The following is a 19,694-nucleotide window of genomic DNA, read 5'->3' as shown; positions in this document are numbered from 1 at the left end:
CTCAGAATAAAATAACACAACTTTTAAAAATATATTTTGTGATCTTGTGCGTCTTCTGATTTAGAGAAAGGAAGCATTGATTTATGATCACTGTAATACTGAGAAAAGTCAGGAGAAAACAAATACTGTAGGAAACATTAGCCAAAGCAATTTTAAATTAAAAAAAAAAAGTTCAGTCCGATTTTGTTTTACCTTGTTTTGATAGCAAATATCACATTCTTTCCAAAATGGGGAGGGAAAGAGAGAAGGACAAAGTGGGAGGAGGATGCAATAGACTACGCTGGGAGATTAGCTGGGAGATTATCAGGGCTTTGGTGGTGGGTGTGGTATGGTAATGTACACTTAAGGGTGTGATCCTATAGTTCTAAATCATACACAGTTTTGTAATCCAATGGTGCATCAATAAAAAATGAATTAAAAATGTATTAAATGAATTTATTAAAAATGAATAAAAATTAATTAAAACTTTAATTTGGGGCCTCCCCAGTGGCGCAGCAGTTGAGCGCTGGGCTGCGAAGCCCCCAGCAGCCTCTGCAGCACTAGTTCGATCCCCAGGTACTGGGTGAGTGTCCCACATGGCGCGCAGACCTCTCCTGCCACCCGCTGCTCCCCTCAGCGGTGTACTTCGGTCCTTCTGCCTATTCTGCTCCCTGCTCTGGCTCTGGTGAATTCTCTCACCCTCCTGCACTTCTGACTGTACCCAGTGCTCATATAAATAAATAATCTTAATAAATAAATAAATAATAAAACTTTAATTTGTAAACTTTATGTTCATTTTATTGCTTATAGGACATAAAAGCATACATATTTCAAATTAGCTGTAGATATTCAAGCTGCAATAATAATCATTGAGATTATTTCTAAGCACCTGGAAATCAGGTGCCATTATGGCCATTATGACCAAAAATTTACTTTCGATTAAGGGAAATTACAAATTAAGTCATTTTACATAAGGTATAAGAAAATCAGAAGAAAATAACAGGTAAAATTATGCCCCCAAATGGATGTATTTTTAGTTCTTTCTCCATTTGTATGCATAAGATATATGTGTATATACTAAATGTGCTATTTAAAAAGCAATCACAAAATTCAAGAATTTGCTATGCTTGGTTATTTTTAATAAACCCTGACAACTCGAACTTATGTGTGTCTTACATCATTCTTATTGATTAGTTTTGTGTAATTTTTTTAACAAATCAAGGAAAAAGGGAGCAAAATTAAAAAGATGATAGGGAAAAATTCCTTTTGCTTTTTGTTAATACACAGATCTCAATATCATATGAATGTGTGTGATCCTTCACCTGACTCTTTCTACAAATCTTCAAGTAAGAAAAGTGAAGACTGAAGAAATCTCAGATGTGTATAGGGAACCTTCTTAGATCTCAGTTCTTAATTTCAATGTAGACCCCTTCATTTGCTGTTCATAGTGCACATCAAACTTCTCATTTAGGGCTACTGTAAAGTGATTCTTCCAGTCTCCCGAAATCCCTGTAACAAAAAAAAAAGTAACAAATATTATGTCTTCAAAACAAAATTACAGTTTGCTAATATTTATCACATTCATTAACACCTAATACTTGTGATTCTCAATGGTAGTATTCTTGTGATTCTCAATGGTAGGAATAAATACATATCATATATGATATAGATGTAAAAAATGTACCATATGTATAACATAATCTTATATTTGAACTTGCAAAGAACTTTAAAAAAAAAAAAAACAGGAAATTTTGCTCTCTGACTCTTCCCTCTTAAGCTGCTTAACCTGGTTTTCTTCAATTTCTTCTCAAATGTTGTAGTTCCTGAAATAAGATCCATGTTTCACTTGTTTCCAAAATATGAAATATCATCTGAAGCTGATAACACTCAAATCAAGACTTATCTTAGTGTTCTACTGCAGCATGATATTGCCCCTGGGATTCCAGAGAAATGTCTAAAGTTCAACTAGTTCAAAAATAAATTCATTTTCTATCTAATATACACATATTTTTTTAGAAAACAAAACAAAGTAACTGTAAGCTGCTATTTCCTTCCAGATTTTCTTCCACTTTATGTAAAATGGCTTTGATTTCTATATTTTAAAGTTTTCATTGTACTATTTATTTCACAGTATTTTTCCATAATCTGGTTAATGGCAAAACTTTCTCTCCAAGATATAAGCTTGGAAGCTGTCACTCAACCACAATGTTTAGATTTTTATTCATAATCAGGCTTTCACATATCCTACTGGCGAAGTTCCTCAGCATTTCCCACCTGGGTTATTACAAGAACTCAGCAGACCCTCTCTTTTCCTTTCTCTGACAGAAGGACATCATCCTTGTATTTTAAATTAATTAATAATTCATTTGCCCTTAGTTCAAAGAGTGCTAAACTGTCCCAGTGCAATGTCCTGAAAAGCCAAAGAAATAAGCAGGAAAGTGTTTGTACTGAGAATTGGGTAGGGTCAGCGAGAGTAACAATAAACAGCCCTTAATAAGCATGGTAATTATTATAAACTCAGTGTTTTGTTTTCTTCAAAAATATACGTGTATATGCTGAAAAAGGATACTGAGAAAATTTAGGAAGAAATAATTAAAATATAATCTGTATGTTAAGCCTCTTTACATAGGATCCCACTTTTTGCCAAATGGCAAGATAGTTATTCCTATTACTTAAAAAATTCCCTGATCCTTACTTTATTCCATTGCTGAAAAAACCACAGATTTTACCTCACCTATCAGTAAGACCAGATGTCTCATTACTCTGCATATTCTAAATGCCTTTGGACTTATAAACTGATTATATCTCATCAGGCCAAACCTCATCCTACCAACATTTCATGTCATTGTATTTAATTTTTTTTTCTAAACATTTTTATTTGATTTCCTACTTTGCCGCATAGTTGTGTTTTTTTTAAAAAAACAGGTTTGTTGAAGCACAATTGATATACAAAGAACTGAATATATTTAATGCATACAATCTGATGAGTTTGGACATTTACCTTTCAGTCTTGAAAAATGTTTGCCACCTGGCCAATAAAAAGATGTTTAATTTTTCTAAGTTTGTTTCTTTACCTCAAAATGAGACAGAAATAGAAGTTTTCTCCTAGCTTTTGGTTAGAATTTAAATATGCATTTATATATATTATATGCATTTATATATGATGTTCATGAGACAGCACCAAGGCATATAGGCTAGGTAAATGATAGCTAGTAACATGTGATGTTAATGCTGATTCTCCTGCTGCTGTGTCTATGGATATTCTTAATATAATATGTTGCATATATAAAATAACCACCAAGAAATAGAAATTTAATAGTAGTAGTAGTAGTAGTAGTAGTAGTAGTAGTGTTTTATGCTTGTGCAGAATAACTGCTCAATAAAAAGTGTGCTCAAATGTGAAGCACCTTTCGAGCAGGTACGCTGGGTCTACAAGCATGAATAGACCTCGATAGATATTTCCCTATGACCATCTACTTTCAACTTATGACTTCTTATAGCAACAGAGGTAAATAACGTTCTCACCCTTTCTCATGAAGGAATGCACTTTTTGATTGAATAATTCTCCTGGTAGTAATGTGTAATTAGTAAATGGGTTCTTCTTCATCTCCTGGAATGTTGTATGTTGTATAATCTTGTCCACCAGTGTCTCAGATGGTGTCTTTCCAAGAAATTTTATCAATTTTATCACCTCTTTTCTAACATCCTAGGGAGAAAAAAAATATTTTTAGGTCTCAATGGCTAAAATTGAATAAGTTCTTATTTTGATTTTTCAAAAGAGAAAAGGAAATAAAACCCTTTTTCCCAGTGATACTGGAATTAGACTTCTATCTAGGAAAAATACTTCTTGGGGAAGAGGTATGTTCTTAACTTCTCTAAACATAATTTTCCTCACCAAAAAAGGAGATATATATATATATATATCCCATATATATATATATAAATCTCTTATATATATATAAAGATACTTCAAAGATCGTTAGAACAATAAATTAGGTAATGGACCCTTGCCGGTGGCCGGGATCGAACTGGTGCTGCATAGGTTGCAGGCAGCCTCGCAACCCAGTGCTCAACTGCTGTGCCACCAGGGGAGACCCTATTTCTGTCTTTGATGTACAGTTCATGCTCAAAAAATATTACCCAATGTACAGAATCCAGAATTTTCAAGAATATGTACTACCCACTAGTGGTTTTCTGGGTCTTAAGTTATGTATATGTTTATTCTTTTTAGATAACAAGTTGTTTCCATAGTGTTTGTATCTGTTTACATTCCAATCAATACTGTGTGATTTCTCATTAACCCACAACCAGAATAACATTTGTTAATGTAAGACTTTTTAATTGTTGTTAGTCAAGTGGGTGTGGAATGGCATCTCATAGTGATTTCTGTTTTGTTTTGTTTTTTTTTTAAGATTTATTTATTTATGCATATAAGAACTGGGGTGTAAGCCAGAGGTGTGAGGGGTGAGAGGATTCACCAGAGATTGAGGAGCAGAACAGGCAGATCTACTGAAAAACTGCTGAGAGGAGCAGCTTGCGAGGCAGGAGAGGTCTGCTGGGCCATGTGGGTTGCTCCCTGGCAGGGTTGGGATCAAACTTGCTGTAGAGACTGGTAATAGCTTGATAGTGCTGCATTTAACCCCTATGCCACCAGGGAAGCCCTGATTTCTGTTTTGAATTACACTGTTTACTAAAGAAGTTAGAGAAAAAAATAAATTCTGAGGCTATTTCAAAGTCACCATACATTTGCATATTACTGTTCCACTATTCTCTTTACTCTTTTTTTTCTTCTGGACATTTGAGTTGAATTGTAGGAAATGATCACTCTATCTTACAAGGATAGAGTATTTTGCAAGTATTCTATTTATCTCATGGTTGTACATTTAATGCAATTCCCTCTGCTCTATCTTCTACTTCACTATTTCACTATTTAATCATGTTGTAGCTATAATTTAAAATGTCTTAACTTTCTAATTTTTATTATTTTAGAAATAATAATTTATTTTTGCTTTTTTCATCTCTGGCTTGTTAATTTTAACAACCTCTAATAATTTTGTGAAATAACTAATGTCTTACATTAGTTCTTTAAAAAATTAAGTATCATTAATATTCAGTCCTTGTCAATTATTTCAATATTTATTTATTTGGAGGCCAGTTGATCCTTCTTGTATATGTGTGGATGTGTTGTTTTGTTTTGTGATATGAACTCATATTCTTTCAAGTTTTACCTTTACTAATTATTTGAGATTTGGGTTTTAATGTATTGATTTAGAGAAGATTTTCATTTTTTAGATCATTTTTAAAATCTGTGCTGATTGTTGTAGCTTTTGGAGGCAAATTTTTATATTAAAGAACTCTCAAATGCTAACATTTTATAATGGAATAAGTTGACATATGTTTCCAGTTTCTCACCTCTTGCATGTCTTCATAGAAGAGAAAAAGCAATTGTGAATTATTTCTCTTTTCCCACCAAGATTGTGTATGTTTATACCAGGAACCATAAGGAACTAAAATTAGAAATAAAAACAATATAAGGACATAGTATCATCTTTATACAACTTGAAAATAAGTGTTCAAACAATAGTAGCAACATATAAATACAAACAAATGATTGTGGAATAAAAATTAGAGTTCAGCTGCACTTCTTATGCAAATTTCTCTGCAGCAAGAAAGGCAAACTATGTTGAATAATCTACATAAAGAAATATTCTCAATTTTAATGGTAGGACATGGTTTATGATACAGAGAATACTGAAGTATCCCTCCCATAAATTTGATTCAGAACTTATGAGAGAATTTTTTAAACTGGTTTGTGTCTGTGTATGTGTGTGTGTGTGTCCAGTAAAAGGAAGTAAGATAGTGGAACTATCAACATTCTTAATAATCAGAATTCAGTACAGGTCTCAAATTTACTATTTATAAACTAGATTTGCCAACTGAAGGTAGTAATTATATACTTTTAAAATACAATTTCATGTATATAATTTATATATATATAACTTTATGTAATTTGTATAATTTTACTTGCAGTTTAGATGATAAGTGGTGATTTCTTAGAAACCTTTGTTGTTATTCTCATTCTACAACACTTTGAGATTTGGGGACTGATGTGATATAAACAAATGTTGTCTTTCCTTTATCTTTCTTTATCTTCTTTCATACATATACATGTGTTTCACCCAATAAAAAGCTGACAGAATAAAGTAATGATGAGTTAAAATATTCTGCTTTGTATTAAGTCACTACATACATTTTCTGGCTTCAACTCTATCTGGCATTTTTCTTTATAGAGAATGCTATATAATTATATAATGAGTTATATATAATGTTATATAGTGATCTTAATTAATCCTTTTGTAGTGGTACAACATTATCTTTCACTGCCTTAGTTAACTTGAGGCCTATGTTGTAGGCCATGTTTTAGCAAAATTGTTTTCAAAGTGTGGAACAAGCAGCACATGTGGCCTACTTTTGTTGAGTCAATCATTTATCTTTACAATTATTATTACAGGGTCATAATGGCCTTCTTTGCTTGATATGTGTCTTTCCCAAATACTTTCTCCCTCAAATCTATTTATTCAGTTTTATTCTGGAGTTAAATAAAAAGGCAAAACTTCCCCAAATTTCTGCTCACTATCTTCTATGGCTATGATAAATTTATTTCAAACAGTCAAACTGTGTAGTAGTTAGAATGAGTAAGAATTTTGTAGATATTTGAATGTCTTTGTGAATTCTGACCCAAAATTTCCTTTGGAAACGAATAGGTATTCTCTCTTTTCTATTCCATTTTGCTTAATTCAAGGAGCTGTAATGATATTCTGTGAAATAGTTTTCAAACAAAAAGATACAAGAAAGAGAATTGGACACCGAATCTCAGTCTTAGAGAGAGAGAGAAAACAAAACATGTGATCTCCAGTCCTCCAACATTCTTCTGCTTGTTTTGAGGCATTGAACTGCAATGTCCAGATGCTGTCCTTTTGTCTCTACATGTGGAACCCTGCTGTATACTTGCTGTCTAATTCAAAGGCTTCTCTAACTCCTGTGCTTAACTAAGGATCAAGGAAGATTACCGAACAGAAAATTTTGCTCAGAGATGCCATTTGTTTTGTATTATTTACCTCTAGATTTCAAAGTAAAGAAGCTCTTCTTAGGGCCTCCCTGGTGGCGCAGCGGTTGAGCGCTGGGTTGCGAAGCTGCCCGCAGCCTCTGCGGCGCCGGTTCGATCCCCGACTGCTCCCCGGCCACCGGAGGAGGGTCCCACATGGCGCGCAGACCTCTCCTGCCGCCCGCTGCTCCCCTCAGCGGTGTGCTTCGGTCCCTCTGCCTGCTCTGCTCCCCGCTCTGGCTCTGGCTCTCATGAATTCTCTCACCCTCCCGTGCTTCTGACTGTACCCAGTACTTGTATATATAAATAAATATTAAAAAAAAAGACACAGCACTTTTTAAAAAAAAAAAAAAAAAAGAAGCTCTTCTTACCATGGCCCTCCATAAAGTTCTCCACAAATTCTGAAAAAGTTCCAGGATTTGGATGAGCGGGTACCATTAGAAAGAAGTAGTAATAAGAGACAGCCACATCCTTGGCATTCCGGCAAATATAGATCATCTAACAGGACAAAATTATATATTAAATGGCAGAATTTTTCAAACACAATCTCATCAAAATTTAAAAATAAAGCCTATATGTTTTCAAATATAACCATAATGCATAACATTGCAAAAAAATGTGTAAAACATGTAAAATTATAAGAAAACTCCTTTAATAATCACAAGGAGCAGCATCTTTTTTAGTGTTGTTCATTGTAATGCTATTTTTCACTTTTCATTTTTATGTCATTTTCACATACAACATCTTATTGTAGTATCACAAGTTCCATTGATATAAATTGACCAATAGTTTATTATCCCTAATTTATTACTGAAGAATCTAAACAGAATCAGAAGGACCTGAGACAGAGTAAATGTTGCTGGACAGATGTTACTGACTTGATCATTCTAAAATCTTTGAGTTAGATGAATTTCTAAGAATAGCTGAGTTTTATTACCTTACAGTTCTTTTCCCAAAATGATACTGGAAGAAGATCAGGTAACAAATGAGTCTTCACTATCCTAGGAGATGCCATCTGTTTCAATTGTTTTACTCCTGATTTTTAAAAAATTAAAGGTTAGACAATTTCAAAACAATAAATGTTTATTTGGATTTTATAGATATTTTAAAACAGAAATAACTTTAAGATTTTAAACTGTACTGTAATAATAAATGCTCAAAAGAAGTTTAGATAGCTGAAATTATAGAGCAAAATGAGATAAAAATAAATTTCACCACTTTGGAAAAATCACTGCTAACATTTTGTTAAGTAACCTTTCATATAAATATATCTATATGTTTAAACTCAGTCATCCATACACAGATGTGATTTTTATTATCTTATAATTACCTTTTTTCTAAATATAGTATATTGAAACTGCAATATCAAGAAACAAATGGCTTTCTAAAATTTTTATTGATTTCACAGTGTAAATATCACTTAATATTTTGTTGACTAACATGCTGTTTCTAATTTTTCATAACATCAAAAGTATTTGTATATTTTTGCACATATCCTTGAAAAATTTATGAATATTTACCTAATGATTAAAATATTATCACATTCAGCCAACAGAAAGATAAATGCTCACATATTCCTAGCTATGCTGGAGACTCATCAGTTATCCCTAATGACCCTATTACAGATTCCTGCTATAGCATCAATTCTGACAAGCTTAAATTTCCATTTACATGCTTTCTATGTAGATGACATAATATCCATACTACCCTTGCTTACAATCCTTTTTTCCTGCACCATCTATATCTACAACTTAAAATATATGTATATAGTTTTAAAAATCAACTTTAACGTTACCATTTAGCATATCATCTTTTCTGCATTCCAGGTAAGGTACTCGATTAAAAATGGCATCTTTGCACTTTTCCACATCACCCTCTTTATAGATCATGTCTACAATTTCACTAATCCAAGTTGTACCTGTAAAAATTAAACAAAGCCAAATCTCCCACTGACCATGCAGGGCTGATCACAGGAGTGTGGGAGGGTACTAATGTAGTATTATTTGAAAGGCTTCAAAATAGCCACTGAACTCAAGAAATATGTCTTCTAGTTTTTAATCTCATAGTACCCTAAAATATACTAAGTAAATAAAGATAGTAATTGTAGTATGACACAACTATGATTAGAATCCAAATTTTTTCATGATTATGGGACCCAATGGAGGACTCTGGATATTTTGGTGGCATGGTAACACAGATCTGAATAGGTTTGAGCCTAGTGCCCTAAATCATATACAGTATTATTAGTCATGTTATCTCAGTGAAATTAATTTAAAATGTTCATGTATTTTTAAAATTTGTGACATTTTACAGATTCACAAAATTTTGGATCTAAATTGGACTTAAATTTGATATATAAATATAAATGTTGATCTTACATCTAAAAAATAAGGAGTCTTGATAATCCATTCAAGCATGCTTTCAACCACAAACTTTACTAAAAACTTTCTTATACCTCAAGTTGTGTACCAGTTTAGAAGACATAGAAAATAATAAATTTGGACCTCCCCCTACAATGGGCAAAGACCCTTAATAAGAAACAATGTTACATAATTATAACATTTATTTTTCTTAAGGTTATAAGTAGTCATAAGAATTTAAAGAATTGGACCTCCCTGGTGGTGCAGGTGGTTGAGCACAGTGCTGTGAAGCTGTTCACAGCCTCTGCAGTTCAATCTCTGCCTGCTGTGGAGCAACCCACATGTCACAGCAGACCTCTCCTGTCTTGCCCACTGCTCTCCTCGGCAGTGTGTTTCATCAGTCTGCCTGTTCTGTTCCCCGCTCTGTCTCTGGTGAATCCTCTAACCCTCCCCCACATCTGGCCTGTACCCAGGTTCTTGTATAAATAAATAAATCTTTAAAAAATAATAATAATAAAGAATTGTAAAAGGGGAACATTTAACTAAGGTGCTGCTGTTACTGTGATGTTTCAATAACAAAAAACCTTCAAGAGGACATGATAATAATCTTAACCTTAACAAATTATTAGCATATATTCACTAGTTGTGTAAGGTATGAAAGTGTTCTAGCTGGCAGAGGAACTGTCAATTTTGTTTTATCAAAGGTCACATATTTAATAGTATAGTGAAGAAAATAACTAGAAATTTATCATAAGCCCAAATTAAGAGTCTATCTAAAGAAGATGGGTAGATGATACAAACTATGGATGAAATTTTGGGTGCATTAAATATCTTGTAGTGTACACTAAAAAGAATATTAAAATTTGGGGGAATATATTTACATATATTAAGCAAGAGACTAAGATGGTCAGGTTGTGTTTTGGAAGAATTCCTCCAGTGACAGCATAAAGAAAAGAATGGAGTGGGAGATCAGTATGAAGGGAAATCAAGAGACCCATGAAGACTGACTGTGAGACAAACTTTTCATTGATTGGATATGGGAGATGAAGAATCAAGAGGAAGTGAATGTCGACAAGCTCTCTGGTTTCTTCTTCATATGACTGGTATCATGTTGACATTCATCCAGACAGTGAAGAGAAGGTGAAAAACAGTGTTAGAGTTAGTGTATTTAAAAATATAGTTAGTATTTTACATATTTAAGTGCTAAGTGGAATAACCAGATAGACAAATCTGGATCAGACCTTTCTAAATATCTATTATTGTAAGTCTTCATAACTATGATTAATAAGTTGAGCTCATCTCAGGGAAAGAGGTTACTTTAAAATTAGAGTTTGGTGATTAAATTAATATAGAAGATCTGGTTAACTAAAAAATAGATTGTTGTTAAATCTGTGAAAATTGCTTTTACTTACAATAAAGACAATAATGATGTAAGGTAAACACAGTTATTCATTTTAAATTTTAGTTGTATTTCTTTATCTATCTATGCTTCATAATTTTTTAAATTGTCCACAGGGTCAATATGCTATTTAAATTATAGGTACATATGACAATCTCATAATGGAGGTATAGTACCCCATTTTTCTATATCTTTATCAAAATTACTACATCAGTCATTCTTTAATATGGATAAAGAGTATAGAAAAAGTGAACAGTTTAATATTTACCTTCAAAGTGAGTATGTCATTTCTAGGTGAAAAGCAGCTCTGAGTTAACAAGGAGACTTACCGGATTTGGGATATGTAGCAATGACAAGGTCATCTGGCCTTGCTTGGAATGTCTCCACATCATCCCAATATTTGAGAAAGTCTTTATATATTAGAATTCCCTGAATTCTGCCAAAGTTTTCATCATAATCAAACTTGGAAGAATCCATTAGAGTGGCACACTGAAAAAAAACATATTTTCCACTTTGTGTGTACTTTAAAATGTTTTAACATTAATAACAGCTCTGTATATTGAGCTTCTCTTAGGTGTTATGTAAATAGAATAAAATCATAGAAAAGAAGTGCGTAACAAATCGTGATGCACTAAGAGTTTCTAACCCTATTAAGGAGATAAATCTAACCTATAAAAGTATAAGAGTATAAATAACTACAAAGTAAATTGTTCAAAACTTTGCAAAAATGTGTAAAACATTTATATTACCATATTAATATATAATAAGTTTCACGATGAAGGAAAACAACAAAGTCTTCAATTTTTATGTCAAAATTTATCAGGCATACAAAAAAACCTAGGAAGTTTTGAAATATAGTATTTTGGCAAATAACCAGTTTGCTTATTTATGATATATTAAATAACTATAAAGGTCAATAGCAATGTTTGCTACCTATTGCCAGATATCAAAGTCAGAGTTTCTTTAGTTACTGAATATGTTTCATTCAATGAATTTAAATGCTTGGTGAGTAGATTTAAAAGATGAAATTAATGACATTGGAATAGATAAATCTAAGCCACAGGTTCTTGAGGATACAGAAGATTCCTCTGTGATGTCTGTTGTTACCTGTACTTTTCTCACTCATTTGATTAGTAAAGTAGTTATTGGGCATTAAAAAGTCTATTCAGGGCCTCCCCAGTGGCACAGCTGGTAGAGTGCTGCACTGAGAAGCTGTCTGCAGCCCCTGCAGCGCAGGTTCAATTCCCGGCCGGCCAGGGAGAAACCCACATGGCACAGCTGACCTCTCCCGCCTCACCTGTTGCTCCCCTCAGCAGTGTCTTCAATCAGTCTACCTGTTCTGCTCCCTGCTCTGTCTCTGGTGAATTCGCTCACCCTCTGGTGCCTCTGACCTGTACCCCAGCTCTTGTATAAATAAAATAAATCTTAAAAAAAAGTCTATTCAATTATAAATACTTAATTTGTATGATCTTATATTACTCTTATTCCAAGTCCATATGATAATATAGAGAAATCGGACACTCTTCAATCACAGTAACAGTATACATTACATGCAAATATCTCTGTTCAAAGCAGTACAAATATTTTCTGTCAAAAATCCCCTAGAATGTATTTCACAAACATAATTATCTGGAGAAACTTATAGTTAATAATCTGAAAATGTCTAGTGTGATTTTTTTTCCCCATTTTTTGCATCACTAAAGTTCTCTAGCCCAACCGGTGTGACATTCATTTCATTTTGGTCTCAGATTGCACATTGACAGAGAGGCACAATGAAATAATTTTACTTTCATTTATTTATTTTTAACCAGAGAAGGGCTTTAGAAACCACAGAACAGTATTAGCTATGGATTATTTAAAAGGAAAAGAATCCCAATCCTTCAAGGCAAACTCAGTTCTTTCAAAATTTCCCTGTCAGGTATGGCAGATGTAATCTTATCCAAATTATGACATTTTGATAAGAAGTCAGTTTGCTCCCAAAACCATCTCCTCACTCTGAGATAATAGATCTCTCACTAGAAAAATGTCATGAAAGTTACTACTTGTTCAGCTTATTGATTTTCTTATTTATTTGAACAACTTTCTTGGTGTCCTGCAAAGCTTGCCAAAACTTGCTGACAGTGGTATGGGAACAATTGATTTACAATTAGACAGTTGGCAAGCTTCTGGAAGTCCCTCCATTATCAATGGTCGATTTTGGTCTCAGTAAACTAATTGCAATATGATAAAGCTTCTTTGTTTTTCAACTTCTCTTGGCAAGTTATTTCATATCAAAATACATGAAATCACCCTGTAGTTGCTCTCCTTTTCTTCAAAAGAAATATTTCCGTTGGAATTTTTCAGTTTCATTATAACAGTACTAGGTTCCTGCTATCCAGAAACACCAACAAAATAGTTAAAACTGTGATTCATCTGTTGAATTGAATCCAGACTATTTTTTCTTTTTTGTTTCACCTTTCCTTCCTCTTTTTTCTTTTTCCCTTTTCCTATCCTCTTCTCTCATATCCCCAAATTTGCCTTTCATCCAGCAATACTGTGGGAGTACCTATCTCCTTCCCAGGAACATTGTTAAATGCTAGGATGATGAGTATGAATGCACGGTGCTTACTTAGTCCTCGTCATTTCAGACTTGCCTGCATTTGGGTAAAGTGATTGATAGCAAGGAATACCTTGCTTTTATACCTCATTCTATTGCAAGTCTCAACACTACATCATGGTAGGTACTCAAAGATATTCAGTAAATTTAATTGTTCGAACAAATCTCTCTGGTATCTCTAGCTTGTATGAAGGACTCCTAGACTAAATAACTATTATACTGCTAATGATTTGCGTGTCAGTGGTACAGCAGATACATGGATTTCTGTTGTATTTATCTGATGTCTCTCACTTAAAGTAGCAATATTTGCAAGACCCCTGTTAGTAACAGACTTCTGACCTATTTCACAGTAGTAAACACCCGGTGGCACAGAGGTTGAGCACTGGGCTGCGAAGCTGCCCGCAGCCTCTGCAGCGCCAGTTTGATCCCCGGCTGCCAGGTGAGGGTCCCACATGGCATGTCAGACCTCTCCTTCCGCCTGCTGCTCCCCTCAGCAGTGTATTTCGTCAGTCTGTCTGTTCTGCTCCCCGCTCTGGCTCTGGTGAATTCTCTCACCCTTCCCCGCTTTTGACTGCACCCAGTGCTTGAATAAATAAATAAATCTTTAAAAAAAAATTAAAAAAAGAAAAAAAAAGTCATTTTCCACTCTAGCTATTTCTACCCGCTTGCTTTGTTTCCTCATCAATAAAATAGAGCTCATGTCCACCTTGCAGGACTTACAGGGTGATTATGACACTGTAGTTTTATGTTGAAACACTTTAAATAGCAAAACACTATAAATGCAAGATGTTGACATATGATTTTAAAACTTTAAATACTTTACATTAAGTTAATAAAGTATGATACTTTATCCTCTATATTTCCTTTATTAACAGTTTTGTGATATGCAATTTGCATTATTTATTTCCAATAGCTGAAATTGAAATATTAATATTAATAATAATAATAAAAATACTACCTGTGCAGTTGATCCTGTGAAAGAAATTGGGTGATGTAGTATAGTTTTCCTCAAATCTTCACTCAGATTTTAACCTGCAAAAAATATGAGAACCACATCTGCATTTGGAGTGTTTCTTGGAGCTTTTATTCTTAATGCTAGAAGTAGGAGGAGACTAATCCATGGGGTTGGCTTTCTGAAAGCCATGATGCAATAAAGTGATACAGAGATAGACACATATATGTGAGTGCATTTAGCTACACAATCATTCATACAGAGATCTAGAGAGCCTGTGGTATTATTTTTCACTCTTGGCTCATAATTAAATTGCTATATTTGCAGTAGTAATCGGTTTGGGAAAGGGGTGGAAAACAAGTGAAAAGGAAGAGGAGGAGCAGTGTTTGGAGTATAACACAAGAGAACTTGGAAAGGGAGAGTCCCTTACTCACTGACTGATGAATAATAAAATGGATGAGGTTTAAATTCAAAAGAATAAACTTGCTGGAGGAATGAGAGGAGAGAAGAAAATGACAAGGAGGAAGCATGAAGGGAGCAAGGATTCTGAATCAAGAGACCTCAGTTAGTTGCTGAATCTTGTCAAAGCAGACTTTGTAGTATCTCCTTGTGTTTTAACAAGCCAATTGGAAAATATTCCATTTCAAATCTTTGCCTTTAACTCTTAAGCAGTCCTAGAAATCAAAAACAGATGACAGCTAAGGAAAGAATATCAACATCACTCACCTTTAGATTATTGTTTAGAAATCTCACTCTCAGATGCTAATCACTTGTTTAATGGCACTGTGAGATCTTTCCTGATAAAGTTAAACACTGATATTGGAATTTAGAGAGAACAATGAGAAAAAAACCTATCTAGGTTTGGTAGAAAGATGAACCCTCCACCTTTTATTTTTTCATGTCTCTGCACCTAATATATGAAGAAAATTCTCCCTTGTACCCAATTCTCCTTCCCCATTACTACCTCTAACCCAGTTAGTTATAAACTTGATTAGTTATCATTTCTAGCAATTTTTACTAGTTTACAACTGTGTTGAAAGTCCTCCCTTATCTCTTGCAAGACTGAATATCTCTCTTGAGTGACTAGACATTAAGTACACATTTACTGAATGAAAGAAGCTAGTGTCTTCAAGAAAAACAAGAAATTAAGGGAACATTAGTTCCCTTAACACTGCTAGTTATAGAGGACACTAATATCCAGCCCTATCCAGTAAAGAACAAGTGGTTTCCATGAAATGGAGCTTTTCAAGATAGAAAATGAAGATAGAGCAAGAGTAACCATGGCTTAAAAATTAGAGTTTATATTATTTGGTTTTATGTAGCTGACTGTTTTATTTTTTAGCTATTTCAGTAAATAAAATGTATTTTTAAATCATGCAAAATGTTCTGTGGATTGTACTTTTAAGCCTGTTGCTTTGCTTCACTAAATATTTTTATTATTTTTAAACAAGAATCTGTGAGGTTTTTTTATTGTTTGCCAAAATATCCTTTCATCTGAAAACTCAGGAAATGAGCAGAAGGTAAACTTAACACGTTTAGCCTTCTGTCATCTCTCTTAGTTCCACTTGCAAGCAATTGCTTGCAGGGATGTTACAAACACTTCTAAATTATTTGATGATGACAACTAAAAAAGGTCAAAACACAGTTAGCCTTACAAAATCTTCTAAATGATAAGGACTCACTTACTGATTGAAGTAAAATAGCAGGAAAAATTGTGATCTTAACCTTCTTTCTTCTCCATTAGCAGTGAGTACAGAAGTTACAAAATGTTAGCGCTCTTGAATTAAGCTTACCTCCTTTGACAATGAAAAGAACATCCTACTATGTTTTATAATTGACAGGATTTCAATATTAATAGTGAAAAAATAAGGATCAGTCTGACTACATTTTTAAAAAAATTATTAATCTATTATTTAGAACTGCTTTGGGTTTACAAAAATACTGAAAGATAATACAGAGAGATCAAATATATCTCTTCTCCTCAAAACAGTTTCCCTATTTATTAACATATAGCATTAGTGTGGTACATATACAAGAATTAAATAACCAAGTCGATACATTATTATTAAATAAAGTTCATAGTTTACATTAAAGTTCACTTTTTGATTGTATATTTCTATGGATGGTGATAAATACCTGTTATGTATCCACCATTATGATCATATACCATGGTTTCACCCCCACACACTCCAAAAAATCTTGTGCTCCATGTATTCATCATAACACCTGACCTCCAAACTCCACTGGTAACTACTAATCATTTTAGTGTCTGTTGTTTCCCTTTTCCAGAATTTTATTTAGTTGGAGTCAAACAGTATGTAGTGTTAAAAACCATTTTCAACCAAGTAAATTTAAAAATCTTATTGGCTTTACTAAATCACTTATGAATTAGGAAGCATCCTGTTTAACTAATAGAAGAGTAAACAAATAGAAATATTTATATCAGAAAGAGAGTGGGACATGTTAGTAACAAAATAAATGAAAGATTATTTCAGGCAAAGCCACCTTCCTTTAATAACACTAGCCTTTGAGACTATATTCTTTGACTTAGCAATATATATTTAAGGAGTTAAATTCCTTTGGTGGACAAAACAGCATCCATTTACAAGCCAGGTTATAAGGGTTCACAGACCCAGAAGATAAAAGTCACTCCCCTTTCCATCCCTGGAGTGTCTCCAGGTGACTGGAGACCTAGAAGAGGTATCAGGATATCTATCTGTGACATGCAGCAGTTTTGTAAGTCTTACCCCTAAGAGAAGAACATACTCAATTTTGGGATCAAAAAGTGCTTTTAAACACTGTTTCAGGAAGAGCATGCGTGGGTCTGATCATCCCCAAATGCCAACCTATTGGTGACACAATGGGGAGGCATGCTCATAAGCTGCACTGTTAAAGATCCAAAATAAATGTGCAGATTGGGGGAAAAAATGTGTAGATTTGGATGCTTGTGCTAGTCACTCCTTTTCTTCAACTCCCTGTTGAAGAAAAATGAGAGATAATTTTTAAAAAAAGAGATAATGTAAATGATCTATTGATCCATCGATCAATCGATCTCAAACCGTAGAACATTAGATAGCTTTTTTCAAAATTTTAAAAATAAGAGATCTCTATCTCTGTGTTATGTTTGTATGTCTTCCCCTTCTATCTCATCTGGGTTTACCTCTGGATAGTAAGACTTAAATTAATACATATGTAGCTGACTTACAAAAAATACCTATGCTAATTGCTTCTAGAGGTATAATAGAGACTGACATAGGTATTTGTCAAAAATTGTTCTGGGATGGTTTTGGTTGATGAAAATTAGCTTTAATATTTGATAGTTTAATTTAAAGCATACATATCTTTGGTTAAAATAATAAAATAAAATTTAAAAATTGGTCTTAAAAATAAAATCCCTGGGAAAAAAGATTTAAATAAAAATCACCTTAGACTTGTGATAATAAATATATATATATATATATACTTTAAATGCTTAAGAAACTTTGCTTCTCTCTTCCTCCTCTCCCCCCCCCATTTCTTGGTTTCTTAAATTTGGAAAGTTAATCAGTTTTTGAAATGTAAACATCCCAGGAAGGGGATAGGAGGAGGAAAACATGACCTCAGATACAAGAAAATAAATTAAAAGTATTTTTAACATTCAAATTGCTATAAAATTTTGATTTCTCGCATTTATTAAAAATTAAGAATTCTAAAGAATAAAAGATAAATAAATATATACATATATATATATATATATATATGGTAGCAAAGTAAAAAAAATGTGTTTTGTGAATGAAAAAATAAGAGGTCGGGCCTCCCCGGTGGCGCAGCGATTGAGCGCTGAGTTGCGAAGCTGCCCGCAGCCTCTGCAGCACCGGTTCGATCCCCGGCTCCTCCCGGCCACCAGAGGAGGGTCCCGCATGGCACGCAGACCTCTCCTGCCGCCCGCTGCTCCCCTCAGCAGTGTACTTCGGTCCTTCTGCCTGCTCTGCTCCCCGCTCTGGCTCTGGTGAATTCTCTCACCCTCCAGTGCTTCTGACTGTACCCAGTGCTTGTATAAATAAATAAATAAATCTTAAAAAAAAAAAAAGAATAAATTTCTGTATTTTAAGCATTCTAGGTTTGTGGTACTTTGTTTTTTTTTTTTGTTTTTTTTTTAAAGATTTATTATTTATTTATTTGTTTATTTATTTATACAAGCACTGGGGTACAGTCAGAAGCGCGGGAGGATGAGAGAATTCACCAGAGCCAGAGTGGGGAGCAGAACAGGCAGAGTGATGAAATACACTGCTGAGGGGAGCAGCGGGCATGGCAGGAGAGGTCTGCGCGCCATGTGGGACCCTCGCCGGCAGCCGGGGATCGAACTGGCGCTGCAGAGGCTGCAGGCAGCTTTGTAGCCCAGTGCTCAACCGCTGCGCCACCAGCGGAGGTCCGGTTTGTGGTACTTTGTAATGGCAACAGAGTCCAGGACAAATTCAACATTGTCAACAGTGTCACAATGTTGCAAATACAGGGACAGAAGAAATCAATATAGTTATCTGTTGCCTAAAATTGAAGTTCAGAGTGTCCCTGGCCAGGGGAGGGGGGGAGGGACTCACATGGCGCAGACCTCTCCTGCCGCCTGCTGCTCCCCTCAGCAGTGTGCTTCGGTCCTTCTGCCTGCTCTGCTCCCCGCTCTGGCTCTGGTGAATTCTCTCACCCTCCCGCGCTTCTGACTGTACCCAGTGGTTGTATAAATAAATAAATAAATAAATAAATAAATAAATAAATAAATAAATAAATAAATAAATAAATAGATAGATAGATAGATAGATAGATAAATAAATAAAATAAATAAATAATATAATATAATACAGGACATTAAATGAGAACAGACCCAACAGAGAGACTGCCTGTTTTTCTTATGAAATGAGTGACAAAGGAAAATTGCAGGGTTGTGTGTGTGTGTGTGGTTGACAAACTGTAATCACTTTTTTAAAATTCAGGTAATGTTGGTTTACATTATTACTGGTATTTTGGAAATATAAGATACCGCTACTCAGACAAGTCACTCTCCACCAGAGTTCACCACCAGGAAAGGGGGCAAAATGCACTATGGTGGAAGATAATTATCTTAAGTACTATTTCTTTTTTTTTCCTTATGTCTGGTCCTTTTTTTGTTACTTTCTTTTTTTAATTCTCTGAAGTCATTTTATTTTATTTTTTCCAAAATTATTTTTATTGAAGTAAATACATCTTTGTATCTGTTGCAGGGGTTATACGTTTATACTTTTACAAATGTATATTTTCACACCTCCTCAGCAGTGCCCCAAATATCGTCCACC

General features: G+C 34.0%; 1 protein-coding gene across 1 annotated transcript; it reads right to left on the bottom strand.

The window, feature by feature from the left end:
- Nucleotides 1-1,375: 1,375 nt before the first annotated feature.
- LOC311170923 (sulfotransferase 1E1-like) lies at nucleotides 1,376-11,320 on the bottom strand (the record flags this gene model as incomplete). Its single annotated transcript, XM_084233420.1, has 7 exons — nucleotides 1,376-1,488; nucleotides 3,505-3,685; nucleotides 5,392-5,486; nucleotides 7,456-7,582; nucleotides 8,022-8,119; nucleotides 8,880-9,002; nucleotides 11,173-11,320. 7 exons carry the CDS (start codon nucleotides 11,318-11,320, stop codon nucleotides 1,376-1,378), a joined length of 885 nt encoding a protein of 294 aa, XP_084089546.1.
- Nucleotides 11,321-19,694: the final 8,374 nt, after the last annotated feature.

Source organism: Talpa europaea (assembly GCF_964194135.1).
Source record: "Talpa europaea genome assembly, chromosome: 5".
Classification (NCBI taxonomy): domain Eukaryota; kingdom Metazoa; phylum Chordata; class Mammalia; order Eulipotyphla; family Talpidae; genus Talpa; species Talpa europaea.
Note: the sequence above shows the minus strand (reverse complement) of the source record. Positions and strands in the feature narration are given on the sequence as shown.